General features: G+C 61.5%; 2 protein-coding genes across 2 annotated transcripts; one reads left to right on the top strand and one right to left on the bottom strand.

Moving 5' to 3' along the window:
* Window positions 1–417: 417 nt before the first annotated feature.
* On the top strand, window positions 418–7283 carry SOX13 (SRY-box 13). The gene is made up of 15 exons (XM_009272923.1): window positions 418–618; window positions 1302–1407; window positions 1594–1627; window positions 1829–1896; window positions 2289–2461; window positions 3105–3173; window positions 3346–3460; window positions 3540–3622; window positions 3704–3863; window positions 4105–4214; window positions 4342–4438; window positions 4524–4667; window positions 6312–6528; window positions 6659–6849; window positions 7225–7283. Exons 1-15 carry the CDS (start codon window positions 418–420, stop codon window positions 7281–7283), a joined length of 1827 nt encoding a protein of 608 aa, XP_009271198.1.
* Window positions 7284–10401: 3118 nt separating this feature from the next.
* Window positions 10402–15336, bottom strand: ETNK2 (ethanolamine kinase 2). Its single transcript, XM_019470323.1, has 8 exons — window positions 15262–15336; window positions 14304–14563; window positions 13702–13839; window positions 12352–12494; window positions 12153–12236; window positions 11532–11701; window positions 10761–10834; window positions 10402–10587 (listed from the first exon to the last, which is right to left on the bottom strand). The coding sequence occupies exons 1-8, from the start codon at window positions 15334–15336 to the stop codon at window positions 10515–10517; spliced, it is 1017 nt and encodes a 338-aa protein (XP_019325868.1). The 3' UTR covers window positions 10402–10514.
* Between the last annotated feature and the right edge of the window lie 3075 nt (window positions 15337–18411).

The following is an 18411-nucleotide window of genomic DNA, read 5'->3' as shown; positions in this document are numbered from 1 at the left end:
AGCTTGTGAGCCAAGAGCCGGGGACCCCTGGGGTGCTGGCTCGGGTCCGGCACGGGTTTCTGTTGCAGTGAGCCTTGGGTTGCTCTCTGCCAGGCTGCAGATCATATTGCACGTGCTCATATTGGCCCTAAATCCCACACTTCTAGGTGGGCTTTCTTTGGGGCCAGGAGCAAAAAAGGTGTGTTGGGCTTGTTTCCCTCGGAGCTCCTGGCCATTGAGCCCCAAATCTGCAAAAACCCAAGCTCAAGAAGCCAGGAACCAGGGCTCAGCTTCACCAAGCCATGGCGAAAGGCGAGACCGTTGCCCCTGGAAAACCAGCAGCATGGGGCACCCCAGTATGGGGCACGGCTGGGAAAAGGGGTGCCCGTGGCCAGGGGGTGCCCGATGGCTCTGCTGACGGCCCTGCCACCCCGTAGGATGTCCATGAGGAGCCCCGTTTCTCCCCACCTGGAGCTCGATGGAGCGGGCAGCATGGTGAACTGCACCATCAAGACAGAGGAGAAGAAGGAGGGTGGCTACGAGTCCCCGCCGGGGGCTGCCCCCAGCACCGAGTCCCGTCCCAACGACCCGCCGGGGCCACCGCCGAGGGAGGGCACCGATCCCCAGGCCCTGCCGCAGGTGGGTCCCACGGCTGTGAGAAACACTGGTCCTGGCTGGGGTCCCGCCGGGCTGGCAGAGCTTTGCGGCCATCCCCGCTCTGGACCTGGTCTCATCCCCCAGCAGAGGGGGGGGTGGTTGTTTCCATGGGTGGTTGTTCCTCATCCCAAGGAAACGAAGCTGAAACCTGAGTGTCCCCCAAGTCTTTCTGGCTGTTGTTGATGCTCTCAGGTCAGCCCTGGGATTTGAGTGCTTTGCCTTCGGCGTGGAGCCCCCCTGCGGGCACCTCCAGATGTGCTCCATCCCTTCAGCCTCCCTTTTTAATTGCTCTTGGGTTTTCTCTCCCCCTGACCAGCAGCCTCAGTCCTCCTGCTCCCTACACTGCCTCCTGGGGTGGGGGACGGGGCTCAGAGGAGCCGGGATGTCTAAATAAATAGTAGAAACCTCCAGCAAACAAGTCTTTGCGGCATGAAGAGCAGAGATGCTCTCAAGCTGGGCTAGGGGGAATGTGCCTGGCAGAGTGTGATCCAGCAGTCAGCTGGGCAGGGCCGGCTCCGAGCATCCCACCGGCCCAGCATCTCCTGCTTGGAGGCCTGGGGACGTCCCCCTCCGCGGCAGTGGGTGCTGAGTAATGCTGTGTGTGTCGCAGGAGTCCCGCTCGCCCGCCGGCGATGCACTGGAGCCCAGGCGCTCTGCCTTCGCAGGAGTCCCGCTCGCCCGCCGGCGATGCGCTGGAGCCCAGGCGCTCTGCCTTTGAGCCGGCCGTCAGCGGCCAGGAGAAGCTGGACTTCAACAGGAACTTGAAGGAGGGTAAGAAAGGTTTCTGAGTGGCCTCTGGGACCCACCCCACTCCCTTCGGGCTCCTCATTGTTTTTGCAAAGCTGTGGGATGGGAAGAGCCACCCCGTGCCGTGGCGCGCAGCCTAGGGCTGTGCTCACCTGGCTGTCCTCTCCCTCCCATTGTCCTGCTGACCCCGGTGCCTGCCGGCGTGGGCAGTGATGCCAACCATTGAGAAGTTACTGTCTGAGTGGCCTCTGGGACCCACCCCACTCCCTTCGGGCTCCTCATTGTTTTTGCAAAGCTGTGGGATGGGAAGAGCCACCCCGTGCCGTGGCGCGCAGCCTAGGGCTGTGCTCACCTGGCTGTCCTCTCCCTCCCATTGTCCTGCTGACCCCGGTGCCTGCCGGCGTGGGCAGTGATGCCAACCATTGAGAAGTTACTGTCCAGCGAGGAAGGAGCGGCTGCTGGGCCGCAACAACGCCGCGGCCAAGGAAGTGGAAGGGCCCACCCCCCCGCCGAGTCCAAGGAAGTGAAAGGTGAGGTCTCCCCCCGGCCACCCACCTCCGCCGTCCTCCCTCCTGTGCCCCGTGCCCAGGCAGCCTGGGCTGGAAACACCGAATTTCCCACCTTAGCAGGAAGGGAGATGTGCCTGCAAGTGTGTGTATTTAATAGGGATTTGTACTTTTTTTAACCAAAACATTAATTTTATTTGGGGGGTGGGGGTGGTGAGCATCCTTGATGAAAGCTTGCCTCTGACTGCACAGAGGGGGTGGTTCAGCACACGGGGGTTTTTACGCCCCCTGCGTGTTAGCCATCCCCTGGCCACGCGTCGCCCACCAGCACCCAACGGTGGTGGTGATGCTGTTCACCCTCCCCAAGCCCCTGACCCACAGCTGCTTGGTTTCTTCCAGGAACCCAGGAGAGCCTGGCGGAGAAGGAGCTCCAGTTACTAGTCATGATCAACCAGCTGTCCACGCTGCGGGACCAGCTCCTGACGGCCCACTCAGAGCAGAAGAACATGGCCGCAATGCTCTTCGAGAAGCAGCAGCAGCAGATGGAGCTGGCGCGGCAGCAGCAAGAGCAGGTGGGTTCGGGTCCCCGTGGGCAGCCTGCTTGGGGGAAGTGTTTGCCAGGGACCATCCCTCCCTTTGGGGATCCCTTTGGGACCTGCTGGCCGCAGGAGCAGGACCAGGACAGGGTCCCCCTAGGAGTGGTAGCGAGGTGGCTTTGGCGTCGGGGGCAGCAGGACTTCTCTGTCTGCCCAGAAACCGTCCCGTTTTCTGTCCCCATCCCAAAGACTCCCTGTCTTGCTCCCTGGTGCCAGGAGGAGGAGGGTCAAAGGAAATGGGAATTGCACTCCTTAAAATAATTAAACCACACTGGGTCCTTCCTGGCTGTGCTCTCTTTGCTCTTTGGACAGCTATTTTTCCCTCTCTGGTGGCCCATACGGTGCTAAGGGCAGGGGTCACAGTCCCGGCACACCCCAGCGTGGGGGTGACACCATCCCTCCCAGCCCGTTTCTCTCCCCATGCCCCGGGAGGTGGCTCAGGGGCAGCTCAGCCACCCCCTTCCAGCCCCCCCCCCCCCCCACGGCCCTCGGGACCCTCTGCAGACCCCTCGTCTCCGTTTTGCTGGTGTTGGGCAGCTCATGCCGGGCCATAGCCCCGCCGGGGCCAGCTCGGCGCTGCCGTTGATGCCGCTGAGCCCCACTGTCTCACCTCTGCCAGATTGCCAAGCAGCAGCAGCAGCTCATCCAGCAGCAGCACAAAATCAACCTGCTGCAGCAACAGATCCAGGTAAAGGCGGGGGACACCTCCCCGTGTCCCCCTTCCCGTGCTGGGTGATTGCAGCCCCCTCGTGTGCGTGCCGGGCTTGTGTTCCCCCCCCAGGGCAAGGGGATGGCACCTGCCTGCAGTGTCCCGCGGCGGTTATCTGGTCTCTCTGCTTCTCTCCCCCTCTTCCCTCCAGCAGGTCAACATGCCCTACGTCATGATTCCCGCCTTCACCCCCAGCCACCAGCCTCTCCCCGTCACTCCCGACTCCCAGTTAGCGCTGCCCATCCAGCCCATCCCCTGCAAACCAGGTGAGCGGGGTCCCCCGGGGCTGCCCCAGCCCTGCGGGGTGGCCTTCTCCCCCAACCCCTCTCCCTCTGCTCCCCGCAGTGGATTACCCGGTGCAGCTGCTGCACAGCCCCCCTCCTCCCACGCTGAAGAGACCCGCCGGCTCGGGCCACCTCCAAATGCAGGTACAGCCCCAAAGCACCTCCACCCCCTGGGGCTGAGGTGCTGCGGGGGCTGCACTTCACCGCCCGCCCCCTCCGCCGCAGGAGACCTCGCAGCCACTGAACCTGACGGCCAAACCCAAAGGTTCCGACCTCCCCAGTGCCTCCAGCTCGCCCAGTTTGAAGATGAGCGGCTGCCAGTCCCTCACGCCGAGTCACGGGGCCACCAGGGACCTGCAGACCAGCCCGTCCAACCTGCCTCTAGGTGGGTTCCCAAGTGCCTTCACTGATGGATGGTCCCATGCCCTCCCCTGGCCACCTCCCAAAGACAGGGGACATCGCTCCCTGGCGTCCCTCCTCCCTCGGGTGGCCTGGGTGGGCACCCGCTCCTCTGTGCCACCCGCCTGGGGCGCACAGTTGTGATTGCTGGAGTGGGATGGGGTGCTGCGGGGTATCAGAGGAGTGGGCGCTGGCACTGATGGGTGCCCATGCTGGTGTCCTGCCAGGGTTCCTGGGCGAAGGCGATGCCATCACCAAAGCCATCCAGGATGCGCGGCAGCTGCTGCACGGCCACAGTGGGGCCATGGAGGGATCGCTGAGCAACTCCTACCGCAAGGTGAGGGATGCCCGCCGGGTGGTCACCGTCCCCCTCTCCAACGCCACCATTGGCAGCCAGAGCTGGGTCTCCATCCACGGGTGGGTTCCCTGGCTTGGAGCTGGTTCCTGACTCCGCTCTCCTGCAGGATCACGTCGGGATTGATTCTTCCCCAGTGAAGGAGCGGATGGAGGAGACCCCTGCCCACCGGCTGGACGAGGCTCTGTTGACCTGTGAGATGGACGGTAAGGACGGCCGAGAGCACCGCAGCGTGACCCCCTGCTTGCTCCTTCCTCTGGCTCCTGACCTCGGCCCGGGTTTCCCTCGCAGGCTCACGGCACTTCCCCGAGTCCAGGAACAACAACCACATCAAGCGGCCCATGAACGCCTTCATGGTGTGGGCGAAGGACGAGAGGAGGAAGATTTTGCAGGCCTTCCCGGACATGCACAACTCCAGCATCAGCAAGATCCTGGGTGAGTGCCGGGGATGGCGGCAGGGGGCTGGGGCAGGACCCCCCTCTGCATCCCCGCAGGGGGACACAAGCTCCGTCCAGCTGCTCGCTCCACTCGTCCTCAGCCACCCAATTACGGGTGATGCCCGCCAGGATGATGCTAACCCTGCTGTAGCATCACTCTTGGAGGTGGCTGTAGCAGCACGGGCCTCATCCAGCCGACATCTCACACCCCCCTGACAGCAGCGGTCCTGCTGCGCCTCTCGGTCAGAGACCGAGAACACCAGACCTACCCCACAGCCGTGTCGCTATTAAAAGCAAGCAGTGCGGTCACCAGCGAGTCTGTCTGAAGGGCCGGGAGCGAGCGTGCAGCGGTGCAATGCAGCCATGCCGTGGGTTACCTCCGACACCCGCACCTCGCTCTGCCACGGACTCATTTTAGCAACTCTGCTCGTTAAAGAAAAAAAACCGAAACAATCGCCCAGCTTTTCTCTTTGAAGGAGCGCGTGCGCAGGATCTGCTGTTTAACCTCTCGTGACCGCGGGGGCTGGGGGGGTGTCCAGGAGTGGGCACTCTGCAGTAGCTGCTTGCTGTCATGGTTAGATGTCTGTGGCTTTAAATAGCTGGTGCGGTTCTGCCTGGGGAGCCGGAGCTGCTCGCTGCTCGAGGGGTGCAAATTTAGCAGGTGGATACCTGCAGATGGATGAGTGGTCCAGAGCCGGTATGCACCCAAGTGTGTGGGGGGGTTCGGTTCCTGTGTGCTCTCCTGCTCCTGGAAATGTGGGTCTGAGCCGGTGCGAGGGGCTGAGCACGTGGGGAAGGAGTCGGTGGAGGGCACCTGGGCACCATGGGCAAGGGGCTGGCATGCCTCCGTGCCTCGGTTTACCTGGGCCACCTGGCTCGTGGTGCAGGCGTGGGAGGTGGAGCTTCCTGGGGGAGCTGGGCGGTGCTAGCAGGTGAAAGACACCTAGGAAAGGAGCACACGGGGACTCACAGGAGGATTTAGGTGATGGGGGGGTATCTCTGGAGCTCCCCAGCCCAAAGCCCTGCTCAAAGCCCGGCTAACTCCATAATCCCATCAGGATGCTCAGGGCTGTGTCCTGTTGACTGTTGAGCATCTCCAAGGATGTTCAGGTTCTCCAAGCATCCCCAGCTTGTCCTTCTCTCTCTCAAACTGGACGCTGGTCCAGCTGCAGCCTCCCAGGTGCTGAGCTGAGGGGATTAATCCCTTCTCGCCACCAGCCTGGTCCTGAGCCCCTCTCCCAGCCCAGCAGCCTTTGTGCTGTGCCCTACTTTGCCCTCCTGCCCGGGGTGCTGGCGGTGATGACAATAAAGGTCAGCCAGGGGGGGAATGTGAGTCACACGCCGGCACAGCCTATTTTAGCTGCAGCACCTGCTCGCCATACCTTGGAGAGGATCAAAAGCCGTGGCCTAAGAGGTGCCCGGGGAAGGTCAAGGGCTAGGGACCTGTTCCCGGTGTGCCGGGAGGGCTGGCTGCCCTCTGCGGCATGGGGCTCCCACCGGTGCAGCTGCTCTCACCGTCTGTGTGCAAATTCAGGTGCCGTTTGCACAGGGGATGGTATGAGCATTAATTGACTCTTGCAATGGCTATCCCAGCCAGGAGCTGGCAGGGAGTAAGCACGCCCCGCGGCTCCTCTCTGCACAGGCTCCAGGTGGAAATCCATGACAAACCAGGAGAAGCAGCCCTACTACGAGGAGCAAGCACGGCTGAGCCGGCAGCACCTGGAGAAATACCCCGACTATAAGTACAAGCCCCGACCCAAACGCACCTGCATTGTGGAGGGGAAGCGGCTGCGCGTGGGCGAGTACAAGGCACTGATGAGGAACCGGCGGCAGGACGCCAGGCAGGGCTACTTGATAGGGTAACGTGCCCCTTCCTCCTGTCCGAGACGGCTCGCCGAGGTGCCCGTGGGGTGGGTGCCCCAGAAGGCAGGGGGAGACAGGGGAGCACCTTGACACCCCGGCCGGTGACTGCATTCCCCTGTCCCGCAGGCCCCAGGGCAGCCAGATGCCCCCCGCCTCCTCGGACGTGCTGTACCAGCGGCCGGTGGGCATGCAGCTGACGCCCCCCCTGATGGAGCACTACCTGCCCCGCAGCATGGACCCCAGCATGCCCGTCATTGTCAACACGCGCAGCCTCAAGGAGGGTGATGGTGGAGATGATGGGCACTCGGTGGCCGACGGTGAGGTGGGGGGGTGGCAGGGCTGGCTGCCACCAAGAAAGAGGTCAGAGCATCCCCCAATGGGATGGGACTTGGCCGAAGGGCTATGCTGGGAGCAGAGGAGAGCTGCTATCCCGGCAGGCAGGATTCGCTGCTGCCTGCCTGCAAATGGGTCCCACGAAGGCAGGCATCCCAGGATTTTGGTGGGGTGCTTCCTAGGGGAGTGATGAGCGGTGATGTGTGCTGCATGGGGCCGTGGACAGGACATGCTGACCCCACTGGGCAAGCTGGCGAGGGCTGGCTCAGCCTTGCTCTGGTGGTGGGGGCACGGGGAGCTGAGGCCACCTGGCCCAGGGATGTGGGTGCCACGGCTGCTGAGCTGTCACCCACCTGCAGCTCCCCAGGAGGTACCTGAGGGTATTGGGGTGCGGGAAAACCCCCAGAGCATCTCCTAGCCCTCCAGCACCCGTGGGTCCCTTGCAGAGAGCCTCACCTGCAACCGCCAGCCCCCACTGCTGGGGACACGGGATGGGGACACGCTTGTCCCTTGCTCAGCCCCGCCTGACCTCCCCACCGCGTTTCCCACTTGGTTTTTAGAGCCTGCCAGCAAATTCCCATGGAGCCATATTTAGCTCTCGCCTGGCCCTAGTACCAGCCAAGGGCTCCGAGCAGCCCTTTATGCCCCTCACAGCTCTGGCCCACTTTGTAAATAAAGTGGGTGCCTGTTCAGTGGCTGAGCCGTTACCCCAGCCCTCCGCCAGTCCCTGCCCCGGGCATGGCCGGGCACAAGCCCCGGCTGCAGTGGGTATGTGCCCCGTCTGTCCCTGGGCACCTCTCCCTCCTTCGCCCCGGCTCTGCAAGCCGCAGGCTCCACCTGCGATCTGCATCGTGAAAACCACAGAGGGAGAGAAAAATAACAGCAATTAAAAAAAAAAAAAAAAAAAGGAAATAATTAAAAGAAAATACTTTGCTCCGGTCAGAGCCCGGCCCAGGGGTGTTTGGGGTGCAGCGTGGCTGTGTGGCCGGCTGTTGCATGCACGGTGTCCGGTTGTGCGCAGAGTCCGTGCACCGCCCTGTGGCAACAGCCAGAAACAGGCACCGCAGCTCCGGCTGCAGCCACAGCCTGGCCTCCAGCCTGGCACCGCGGGGACCTTTGCTGGGGGTGCAGAAGGAGCCGTGGCTGCCCGGGCTCCAGGCTGCAGCGGGGGGGACGAGCCCTGCAACGGGGGCTTTGCAGCGGACCCAGGCACTCAGCCCCAGCGTCGGGGTCAGGAGCAGCAGCTCTGCAGCATCGGGGCTCCGGTGCTGCTCCCCTGCACCCCGCGGGACTGCCGACAGGACATTGTTTATCCAAGGGAGGGTCCTGCCTCCTCACCCACCCAGCAAACGCCTCTCTCCTCTCTTTCCCTTCGTCAGTGCTTTATTTATTCCCTCTCCCTGTGCTGCTCTGGCTGGGGCCGGGGTCCCTGGGGAAGGGGTGCCGGCTCCCAGGGTGGGATGGGCTGTGCTGCAGAGGGGGCTGGAAGCAGATGTGCCCGATAAAGATGCAGCTCTTCCTCTCTCTCTTTTTTTTTTTTTTTAAAGACTGTAAATATAGATAGAGCTTTATTTTGTTAATAAGACAATGAGTAACTTAACCTGTATATTTCACATACTTGTTTACAATTGTCCCCCCCCCACCCCTTGGCACAATAAAGATGACTTTTTGGAGCAGAGATCTGGGTCTGGACTTTGCCAGCCTGGGGTCTGGGAGAGCCGAGGGCTGGACCAGGAGCTCTCGCCCCAGGCAGTCAGGGCATAGATGGGGGGGTGCTTGTTTCCCCCCTTCCCTGCCCCTCTTCCAGCACAGTCCCCTCCTAAGGCTCTTGCTCCCTGCAATGTTTTCACTTGTGCTGTTTCTCAGCTCTTTCTCCTGCCCTGTCCGTCCGTGGTGGGTCCCAAGCTGCTCCCCTCTCCTTCCCACCTCTCACCTGTGTTTTCTCGAGGTCTTGCCCCACGTGGCAGCAGGCTTGGGGTTCAGCCTCTTCCGCCCAGTGCCCACTACAGCCAAGTGCTCCAACCTGCCCTTGCCAGAGCCACAGCCCAGCAGGGCCTCGGGGGGACCACGATGAAGGTGTGGGATCAGCTCTGCAGAAGGCTCTTTTAAACCACAGGGCATCGCTCTGGGACAAGGACAATCCTTGGCCGTTGCTGCCTGCAGGGAAGGGGCAGTGAGCACTGCATGCAAACACCTGAAGGAAGATCAGGAGCATGGAGGCACATCAGCAGCCCACCCTGCGAGCAGATACCACCACCAGCATCTCTGCTCCTGCTCTGGCCTCCCCCAGCACCTCCAGCTGCAGGAGAACGGCCGAGTGCACCCCCAGGCCCCAGGGATGCTGTCCCTGCTCCGGCACAAGTCCTGCACCAGTCCCCACAGATCCACCGTCCCCCATTTCCAGCTACCAGCAGCTTTTATTTTGCACCAAAATGAACACCAGATGCAACAACAGTCCCGGTTCTTGCTGGGGCAGGTTCCTGTGCCCGTGTGGAGGGGACAGCCACCTTGTCCCCATACCACTTGCCGAGCAGCCAAGGCAGGGGCAGAGGGGTCTGATTTCATCCCCCAGCTAATGCACAACCACTGTCATGAGCTGGACAGTGCTCAGCAGGCCAGGATCACCCTCGCAGAGCCTGTGTTGGGGGAGCAGCCGAGTGCTGACAGGGGATGTTGTGCGCGGCTCATGGAGCAGGTCTGCTCCGTTCAACGTGCTGCCGGGGGGTCCCACGTAGGGACAGAGCCAAGAGAGGAGCACAGGGATGGTGCCCATGTGAGGGGCAGCACCGACCCCCCTGGCCCCGGGGGAGATGGGGAAGGCAGAGCTGGGAGCCCCTTGCTCTGGCCGCACAGGACACTACGAGGGAGCCATGATGGGAGCAGGGAGCTAATGGGAGTCTGGGAGACCATGGCCGTGGGGAAAAGCAGAGCCAGCCACGAGCTGAGCACAGCGCAGGGGGTGCAGGCACCCAGCGCCCGCCAGCAAAAGCTCGCCGGGCCCAAGCCCATGTGGCTCAGGGCTGTGGCTGCCCCTTGCTGCTTTGCACCATCCGAGCCGGAGCGCAGCAGCACCCACCTCTTGTGGAAAAGGGTCCCATGCTCAGAGACAGCCCCAAGCCCAGAATCAATACTGACCCAAGAAAGGTGCTGGTATGGGGGTGGGAGCCCAATTGGCACTGAGCAGGCAGGGCAAGAAGGGACAGAGGGAGCAGCGAAGGCGATGGGCACAGCGTGTGCATTGGGCAGCTCTGGGGGCTCCTGAGCAGACGGGGGTACCCGTTTCCCCCCCTCGGGGACAGCACAGAGGGAGCAAACCGGGTGCCAGGCCAAGCAGCAGTAGTGCCAGCAAAGCACGGACCTGCCGGGCACCGGGGCTGAGCCAGGGCTCGGCGTTAAGGCGATGGTAAGGCTTCCTTGTGTAGGCAGGGGCCTCTCCGAGGCTGTGGTCCTCTCTAGCATCTCATGGTCCAGTCTCAGGTATGTCCAAGGTCTCCTTTAATCGGTGGCTGGGTCAGAGCTCCTCTCGTCCCCCTTCCCACCATCAGGACCTGCCCTCGCCCCCAGCTGGGGTGGGGAAGGGGCGAGGGGGATGCGAGGGCTTTGGACGCAGCAAGGACAAAATAGCTCAGGGTCTCACAGGCCGGAGATGCTATTTGGAGATCTGCAGGGCTGTGACCACTGGTTTCATCTTGAAGTACTGTTTAAACCTTAGCTTTGCATATCTGCCGAGAGAAGAGAGAGAGACAGACATGAGACACTCATCCCCGCAGCCCCATGTCCCCTGGCCACAGAGGATCCCTCCAGCATGGAGGGACCATTGGGATCCTCTTGCTCCCGTCATTTAACACTGAACTGCACTGGGAGCAAATGCCCCCCCCAGCCCTGGCAGACTCACCTTAAGAAGTTAAAGTCTATGGTAGAGTATTTATCCTGGATCAGGCCCCAGCATGCCCAGAGGAAATGGGATGCCTGCAACGGACAAAACAAGGATCAGAAATGGGCACGGAGCATCCCTGCCCGCAGAACGAGTCGCTCGCGCCTCTCCTGGCCGGGTCCCAGAAGTCCTGCAGCTGTGACGACAGGACACGGGGTGGCAGCCAGCTGGGGCTGGCCCACACGTGTGTTTTTATATGCTCCAGAGGCTGGTCCCAGCCTGGGCAAGGGATGCTAGCAGGAAGGATGCCGAACAACGTGCTCAGGGTACCAACCTCTGCGTTTGCAGCTGGGACATCTCTCCTGGCAGGTCCAGCCAGGAAACCAGCCGAGATTTTGCCCTAAGGTTCCAGAAAATTGGCTCTGCCTGCCCATGGCATTTACCACAGAGGATTTCTCTGTGCTCAGCTGCGCTCAGGGTCTGCCTGGCCTCTCTGAAGGGATGCCCAAGGCCACAGCTATCAGAGACATGCTGTCCCTTGGCACGTGTCGGTGGGATGGCAGGCAGTCAGCACTATCTTTGACCTTGCCCAGGGGTTCAGTGCCTCTGAGGTGCAGCCGGGCTCTTTGCAGCAGCCTCCTGCCCCAGGTGCCCCCAAACCCCCAGGCTGCGTACCTGCACCCCTGTTCTCACCAGCTGAGCTGCTGCACGAAGCCCCAGCTCACCTGAGAGCAGAGGAAAACCCATCCCATGGGAAGCCATCAAGAGAGGCTCCTTCCCATCTCCACTCACCAAAGAAAACTTGTTCACTTGCACGTAGAGAGCCTCCAGCTCCTCCTCGGACACCCCCGTGCCTCCTCGGTCCCCCTGGGTGAGTTGCTTGTAGGCCTGCAGGTAGGAGCGCAGCCACTGCAGCTGGGTCTCCTTGCTGGGGTAGAGGCGGTAATCCACCTCCTTCACGCCTGCGAGGGGAGCCGGGGTCAGTGATGCCCAAGGGGCAGAAGGGCGAAAGGGAGGGTTTCTCCAGGGCAAAGCGGCATGACCACGGGGCTCTCCGCGTACGTGACTGGCTGAGCGAAACCCCTGCAGCTCCAGGCTTGCACAAGCTGGGGATCAACCCGCTGATCCGAGGCACGCACCCAGCCCTTGCATGGTTAAGAGCTGGGCTCATGCGGGCACTGCATCCCAGCAGCAGCCAGGCTGCTCACTGCCAGCAGCACAGCGCCCGACGCCAGCAGAGACCCTCCCTCGCACACCCCTCTAACCCTGGGCAGCCCGAGGAGGAGCCACCCCATTTCCCACCATGGAACTGGGGATGCAACTTGCCTTCTCCATCCCCAGGGACAGGGAGACCCCGGGGCAGCCACTGGAACTGGGGGGACCTTTGGTGCCGTGGAGAGGAGCCCAACTCACCCGCAAACTCATTAAAGTGGTTTCCAATGTCGAAAGCCTGGTAGTTGTAGCCAGTGTACTCGTAGTCTATGAAGCGAATGTGCTCTGCGGAGGCAAAGGCAGGGGCTGTGAGAGGGGCTGGAGATGGAGCCGCTGGCCCCTGGGAAGGTGGGTGAGGGACAGACCCCTCCACTGGGCATGCGAAGCTGCTGCCACGAACCTTGTGTCCTGTCGTAGATGATGTTCTTGCAGAGCAGGTCGTTGTGGCAAAGCACGATGGGGGACCCCAGCTGGGAGAGCGTTTCCTTCATCCAGGCCAGCTCGTGTTCAAGCATCTCCAGGCTGGGCACGTCCTGCTGGAGGCTGGGGAAGGGGACAGGGTGGAATCACTTCTGCTCATGGGGAACCTCCCTTGGGGGCAGAGGGACAGCGTTGCCCCTTGCTTCCCTCTGTGCATTTTATAAGCGAACTCATCAGTGACACAAAGCGAGGGCTAACGAGGCCATTTTTGGTGGCAAGGTCAGGTTTGGCTTGGATATCCTCCGGCGTGCTGTGTGGTACCCAGGGCGCCTGGCAGATGCCACGGTACAGCCTCAGCCCTTCCCTTCTCCCCACTAACACCCGCATCCATCCCCCAAATTCACCCAACCAGCCACCGAGCCCCCCAGCGCTCACTCCCAAAGCACCCGACTAACCCCCAGGCAACGGGATTTTTTTGGGCTCTGCCAGGGCACGTACCCTCTCAGTAACCTCAGAAGTTTCAATTCCAAGAGGAGAGGCAGTTAATGATTACCTAATTGGCTGCACTGAAGGTGCAGGCTTGGGTAAAGTCTGCCTGCAGCGGGGCGAGTGCTGAGAAAAGCCCTGCGTCCTGCCACTGCTGCTCAGGGAACAGGTTAATTATTCGCTTGCCTTCAGGTTTGTTCACCTCCGCCACCTCTTGGGGCTGCCCGCATCCTTCCCAGACACCCCGGCACTCACCTGGTGTGAACCCAGGCTCCCAGAAATGGGATGAATTGGTTTGAAGTGGGAACTGGCTGTTTTAATCTGTACTGGGTTTCTAGCATCCCCTCCAACGTCAGCTCACCTTGCTGCTCAGATCCCTGCCGTAAGAAGGGCTTGAGCTTCAGCTTATTCTAGGGTGGGCTTAAAATTCAGGCTAGATTTGCAGGGAGGAGGAGGATGATTATTACAGCAGGTGTGAGTCTCTGGCTCAGGACGGATCCTGCCTGGGTGCTGTACAAACACAGCCCAGAGCTGTCTCTGCTCTAATACTGCTCCCGGACTGGCAGGAGGAAAGGCGCTGAAGGGTGCACGGAGATGCCTCCATCCCACCTGCTCTTGGGGGCTTGGCCACGAGTTTGCTTGCAGAGGGATCCAGAAGCGGCCGCGTGGCCGGATCCAGCCTCAACACCATCCCCAGCCCCGCTCACCAACCCTAGACTCCTGCAGAGGCTTTACCTGGGAACTGGGGCTCTTCCCCCCGGTCCCGTACGGGGAAGACTTAGAGATGGGTGGGCAGCGGATGCCCAAGCCAGAGCCTGGCTCTTTGGGATCCCTCTGCCTTTACCTGGGGTTGGATACCTTTGGGCTGAGATCCGTCTTCACGAGGGTGAGGTATTTGTGCAGCTTCTGCCAGAGGATGGGTTTGGGGAGGCTCCCGTTGGCGTGGATGGCGTGTACCCGGGCCATCTCCTGGGCCACCAGCCTGGAAGGAAACACGGATGCACGGGTGAGAGGTGCAGCAGCATCCCCGAGAGGAGCGCTCCTCAAAACCAGCCTTGAGACATCTCGAGAGGGGTTCCCCGAAAGCCACATTTAAAAACGCAGAGTCAGCACAGCTGAAACTCCCCTCCATTTCAGCTGCGAGCCTCTGAAGCATTTCAAGACCCTGTCTGGGTCAAAAGCAGCATTCACCTTTCCAGGGCAAGTTCAGATAAAAGCCACGGTTCTTGTGCAACCTCTATTCACCAAAAGCTGATGCTTTAAAAACATGGTGATAAACCCGGCTGCAGCGTGGCCCATTTATCCCCCAGCACCGCCCAGGTTTGTGCACATCAGCGATGCTCAAGCACTAGTCTGGAGCAAAGGCAGCGAGGGGGAGAGCTGGAAACACGGAGCAAACCCCCCGCCGGTTTCCCCATCCTGCATCTCCTCCCCAGACCTGCACACCTGAAGATGTGGGGGTCCCGCACGTGGTCGGGCCCCAGCGCGATGCCCGGCAGAAACTGGTAGCAGAGCCCGTTCTGGAAAGCGCAGTAGAGGTCGGGGGCGCAGCCATGGGCACGCAGCACCTGGAAGCTCCTCAGCTCCGTCTCCCGATCCACGAACAGCTCCGTCTTCCTGCCGTAGACACGGACCAGTACGGCGTCTGCCATGCCCTCGTCCGTGTAGCAGGCCACAAGCTTGTTGGTGATGCCATCGGTGAAGAGCTGGAGGGGGAGAAGGGCAGTAGAGCCGATGCCTGTACATCCCTGCCATGCCAGCCAGGCGTGGGGGAAACCCCCTTCCCACCAGCAGACCCCAGGGAGAAAGCATCGTGGCAAAGGCAGTTAACAGGCAACGGGCAAAAGAAAGCACGAAGCAGCAGTGCCCACAGCAGCCAGGAAAGCTCCCGTGGCAGGTGGCACGAGTTTGCAAGGCCTTGAGGCTCAGGCGTGAACTGGGGCTCTGCACGGGGCCACAGGCACGAGGCTTCAGCTGCACAAAGCTGGCGATTTGGGTGGAAATCCTGCCGTTTTTCACCTGGGAGCTCAGGAAGAGCTCAGGCCAGATGTGCTGCCAGCACGCTTGGCACCCGAGCGGCCCCGGGAATCGCTCCCAAAAAATCTGCGCAAATCTTTTGTCGCAAAAGGAGGAAAAAAAAAAAACAAAACCACACCAAACCCCAAACGGCAAACAACACGGAGCAAACACCACCACCACCCCATCTCCTCCTCCCGACCCTCCCCGCAGGGCTGGGTCGCTGATAGGCAGGGACGTCTCTGCTGGGGACGTCTCGTGTCATTGCTCTGATGGCTCCTCACAGATGGAAAGAGAGTTTTGTTCTCCCGTCGCCCCGGCTTGGCCGCCTGCCCGCGCACATGCAGGGGCTGCCGCTGCCGCCCGCGCTGGGCTCCTCTCTCCACACCGCGGTGATTCCAGTCGCCTCCGGTGCACCGAGGGGTTTGGGTCTCCGTCGCCCCATGGGAGACCCCTGCCCCATCGTCCCCCACGCAGGCGGGATGCTCAGCCTCATGCAGCTCCTGCTCAGCACCGAGGCCGAGCGTGCCGGGGTGCCGCTGCTCCCCATGAGAATGATTTCTTTATCCCCTTTGGGTTCGGGGAGCCGGAGCAGGTGTGACGCTGGTGGAGCAGGAGGGGGGCGAGGGCGCATGCTACGGCAGCAGCGGTGCTCGGGGGTGGGACAGCTAATTTTAGACATCCCACTCAGCAACTCTCACTCCTATATAGGGTGCCTATATATAGGGCTCCCCATGCAGCCTCCCGAGGGAAACTCAAAGCACTGGAATGAGACACCCGAAGTTAGACGGCGCTAACAACCCTCGTTATACAGCTGGCTGGTGTTGGATTCGGGGTGAGCAGGGCGGGTGGCGAGCTGGGCGCCACGTCCCCTCGGGCTGCTGCCCCTCGGCTGCGCTGGGGCGGGCTGAACCTTCTCAAGCAACCGAGCTGCTTTTCCCAGGCCAGATAATCTGTGTTTCCACCACAGTGCCACACTCAGGTCTCTCCTCTCCTTGTCCTGCCAGGCCCCAGAGGCCAGAAATTCAGCAAGCAAAAGCTGTCATGGCCCATCCACACAGAAGACCTTGGACCCTGGGGCCAGTGCCCTCCATCAGCCACACGCACATTGGCTGCAGGTGAACGGCTCCCTGTTGAGGTGCTCAGCGTCGCCTCGCCTGCGAAGTCCTTGCGCTGCTTTGTTTTGCTGCTCGACAGCCCAATCAGCCCTTTCCAGCAGGTTTAATGGGATTACTGAACCTTATCCCCCCTGAATTCCAGGCAGCTAACTTTGGAGACTCACACGTGGTTCATCAGCAACCTGCACACACACATGCAGGGGCTCGCCTGGTTTGGAGGCGGCAGCTCCTCCAGCTCCCGAGCGCAGCTGCTTGGGAGATGCCCGGTGCTATTCCTTGTGGATCCAAAGTGAAGTCAGCTATCAGCAGGGCCGCAGCGCTGCGACCAGCCCAAATCCTTCCCTGCTGCGGTGGCGTGAGCAGGGTGGGGGAGAAAGCGAGTGTGATTCCACACCAGGAGCTTTGCGGCAATTAAATGCGAAGCAAGACCCAAGCCCTGTGCAAAGATGCTGAAGCGAAGCAGCTCCACCCGACACCCCGGTGCTGCGCCTGCCATGAGACCCCTCGGCACCCCCGAAGCGCCACCGCGTTGGCTGCCTCCCCGCACAGGCACACCCAGCACCGCTCCCCAGCCCGAGAGGCGGCCGGCAGCCTGGGGCCGGACTGCAGCAGGGCACCTTGTTGCCAAAGTCAGGCTAAAAAAGTCCAGCCACGCCGGAGTCCTCACAGGGGTTTGGCTCCACATCGCTGCTGCTCTTCTTATCACCAGATGAGGGATGGAGGAGTGCGTGCTTCCCTGATAGCGTGGCTGGCTGACTCACCGATACTGCCTGTGCCTTCTTGGTACAGAGATGCTTCTGCCCAGGGACAGAGCTTAAAGAATGAGGAACGAGAGCCCTGGAAAGCGGGCACAACCTGGAGCACAGGGGGCTGAAGACCCCATCAGGCAGAGGGCAGGCAGGGGAGGCGAAGCACCCAGACCCTTCCTCCCCATCTTCCACACCCTGCCCCAAGCGCTGGGAGATTTTTTCCGTGTCACCGGCACAGCCTGGTACAGCCCCTGCAAGCAGCTGTGCACTGACACCGTGCAACGAGGTGGTGTGAACCGGGCACCGCTCCAGTGCACGGAGGAAAGCGAACAGGAACGCTAATAGGAACCAGCTGAGGACCAGTGCACTGCTCCAATCCCCTCCCGAACAGCTCTTGCGATAGCAGCTAAGAGAAATGCAACTGGAGGTTTTTCCCCCCCAACTCCTAAGGGTTTTTTTGCCTTTTTTTTTTTTTAAATTAAAAACACACGCGCGCACACACACAAGCTGCTGTTGAACACTGACCCCCTCCAATGCTTGGAGAGAGCCTGGATACCAGAGAGCTGGGGTCCTTCTCAAACAACCATTGCCACCGAGGTTTGTGCTCGGTGCTGCACAGAGCCCGAGACATTTCCTGCCCCTACGACTCTGTGCTCTGAGGAACTCGAACTCCGAGCTTCCTGCCTATTGCCATCTGCCCTTTCATATGTATTTTCCTGCAGCTTCTTGTAATTAATTACACTTGGCTATTAATACATTTTTAATGATACTCCAGGCGCACGGGAAGCATGTGCCTTCAGAGGGTGTGCGTACACATGTATATACATTCAAGTGCACCACCCAGCTCCGCCACCTCCACACTCTCGTGCCCATCGCCAGGAGCCCGGTGAGGGCACAGACACCACCAGCCTCGCTTTTCCGCCCGAGACCTGGCACCCCTGGGCAGAGGTGAGGAGGGGGAAAGGGACTCCCACGGCAGGCAACTGCCAGCCCTGCTCTCCCAGCCACCGCAGCAAAGCCCTGCCAGCTCTAGACAGCCAAGCCCTGTCCCGTGCAAGGAGCCCAGCGCTGAATCCCAGCTCCCATCTGAACCTGCGCTCAGCCCACACGACCTGGCAGAGGTGCAAGCCCACAAGTAACCCAAGTGAGACCTGCTCCTGGGAGCAGCTACTCCTGTGGGCAGGGGCCCACTGGGTGCAGGCAGGGGTGCAGCACCTGCAGGAGAGACTCTGGGGGGACCAGCGGTACAGGCTGCTGCCCTGACATCCCCGCAGCCTTCACCCACCTTGGCAACCTCGAGGGACCCTGGGGACACACTTGCATTCACAGTCACCGCTCAGTGACTGCCCGAGGGGTCCCCAAAGCCTGCGGTGTCATACCTTCACACACCTGATCGGCCCCGGTTACGCTCTGAGAGTGGAGGGGAGAACTGGGGGTGGGGGGACAGGACGTCGTACCCTCCTTGGCATGTCCTATAGCCCCCCATGGTGGGACCTACAGTCACCCTCATGTGGGCCTTATCACCCCCCCCAGAGTGAGCCCTATAGCTGCCCCAGGGCAGGCCCTATAGCACCCCGGGGTGAGCCCCACAGCCCGCCTCGAGCGGACCCTATAGCCCCCCAGGCTGGGCTCTGCAGCCCCCTCGGACGAACCCCGCGGGGGGTGCGCGGG

This window comes from Aptenodytes forsteri, unplaced genomic scaffold, assembly GCF_000699145.1.
Source record: "Aptenodytes forsteri isolate BGI_AS27 unplaced genomic scaffold, ASM69914v1 Scaffold142, whole genome shotgun sequence".
Classification (NCBI taxonomy): Eukaryota; Metazoa; Chordata; class Aves; order Sphenisciformes; family Spheniscidae; genus Aptenodytes; species Aptenodytes forsteri.
The sequence above is the reverse complement of the archived record's forward strand: the minus strand, read 5'-3'. Positions and strand labels throughout refer to the sequence as shown.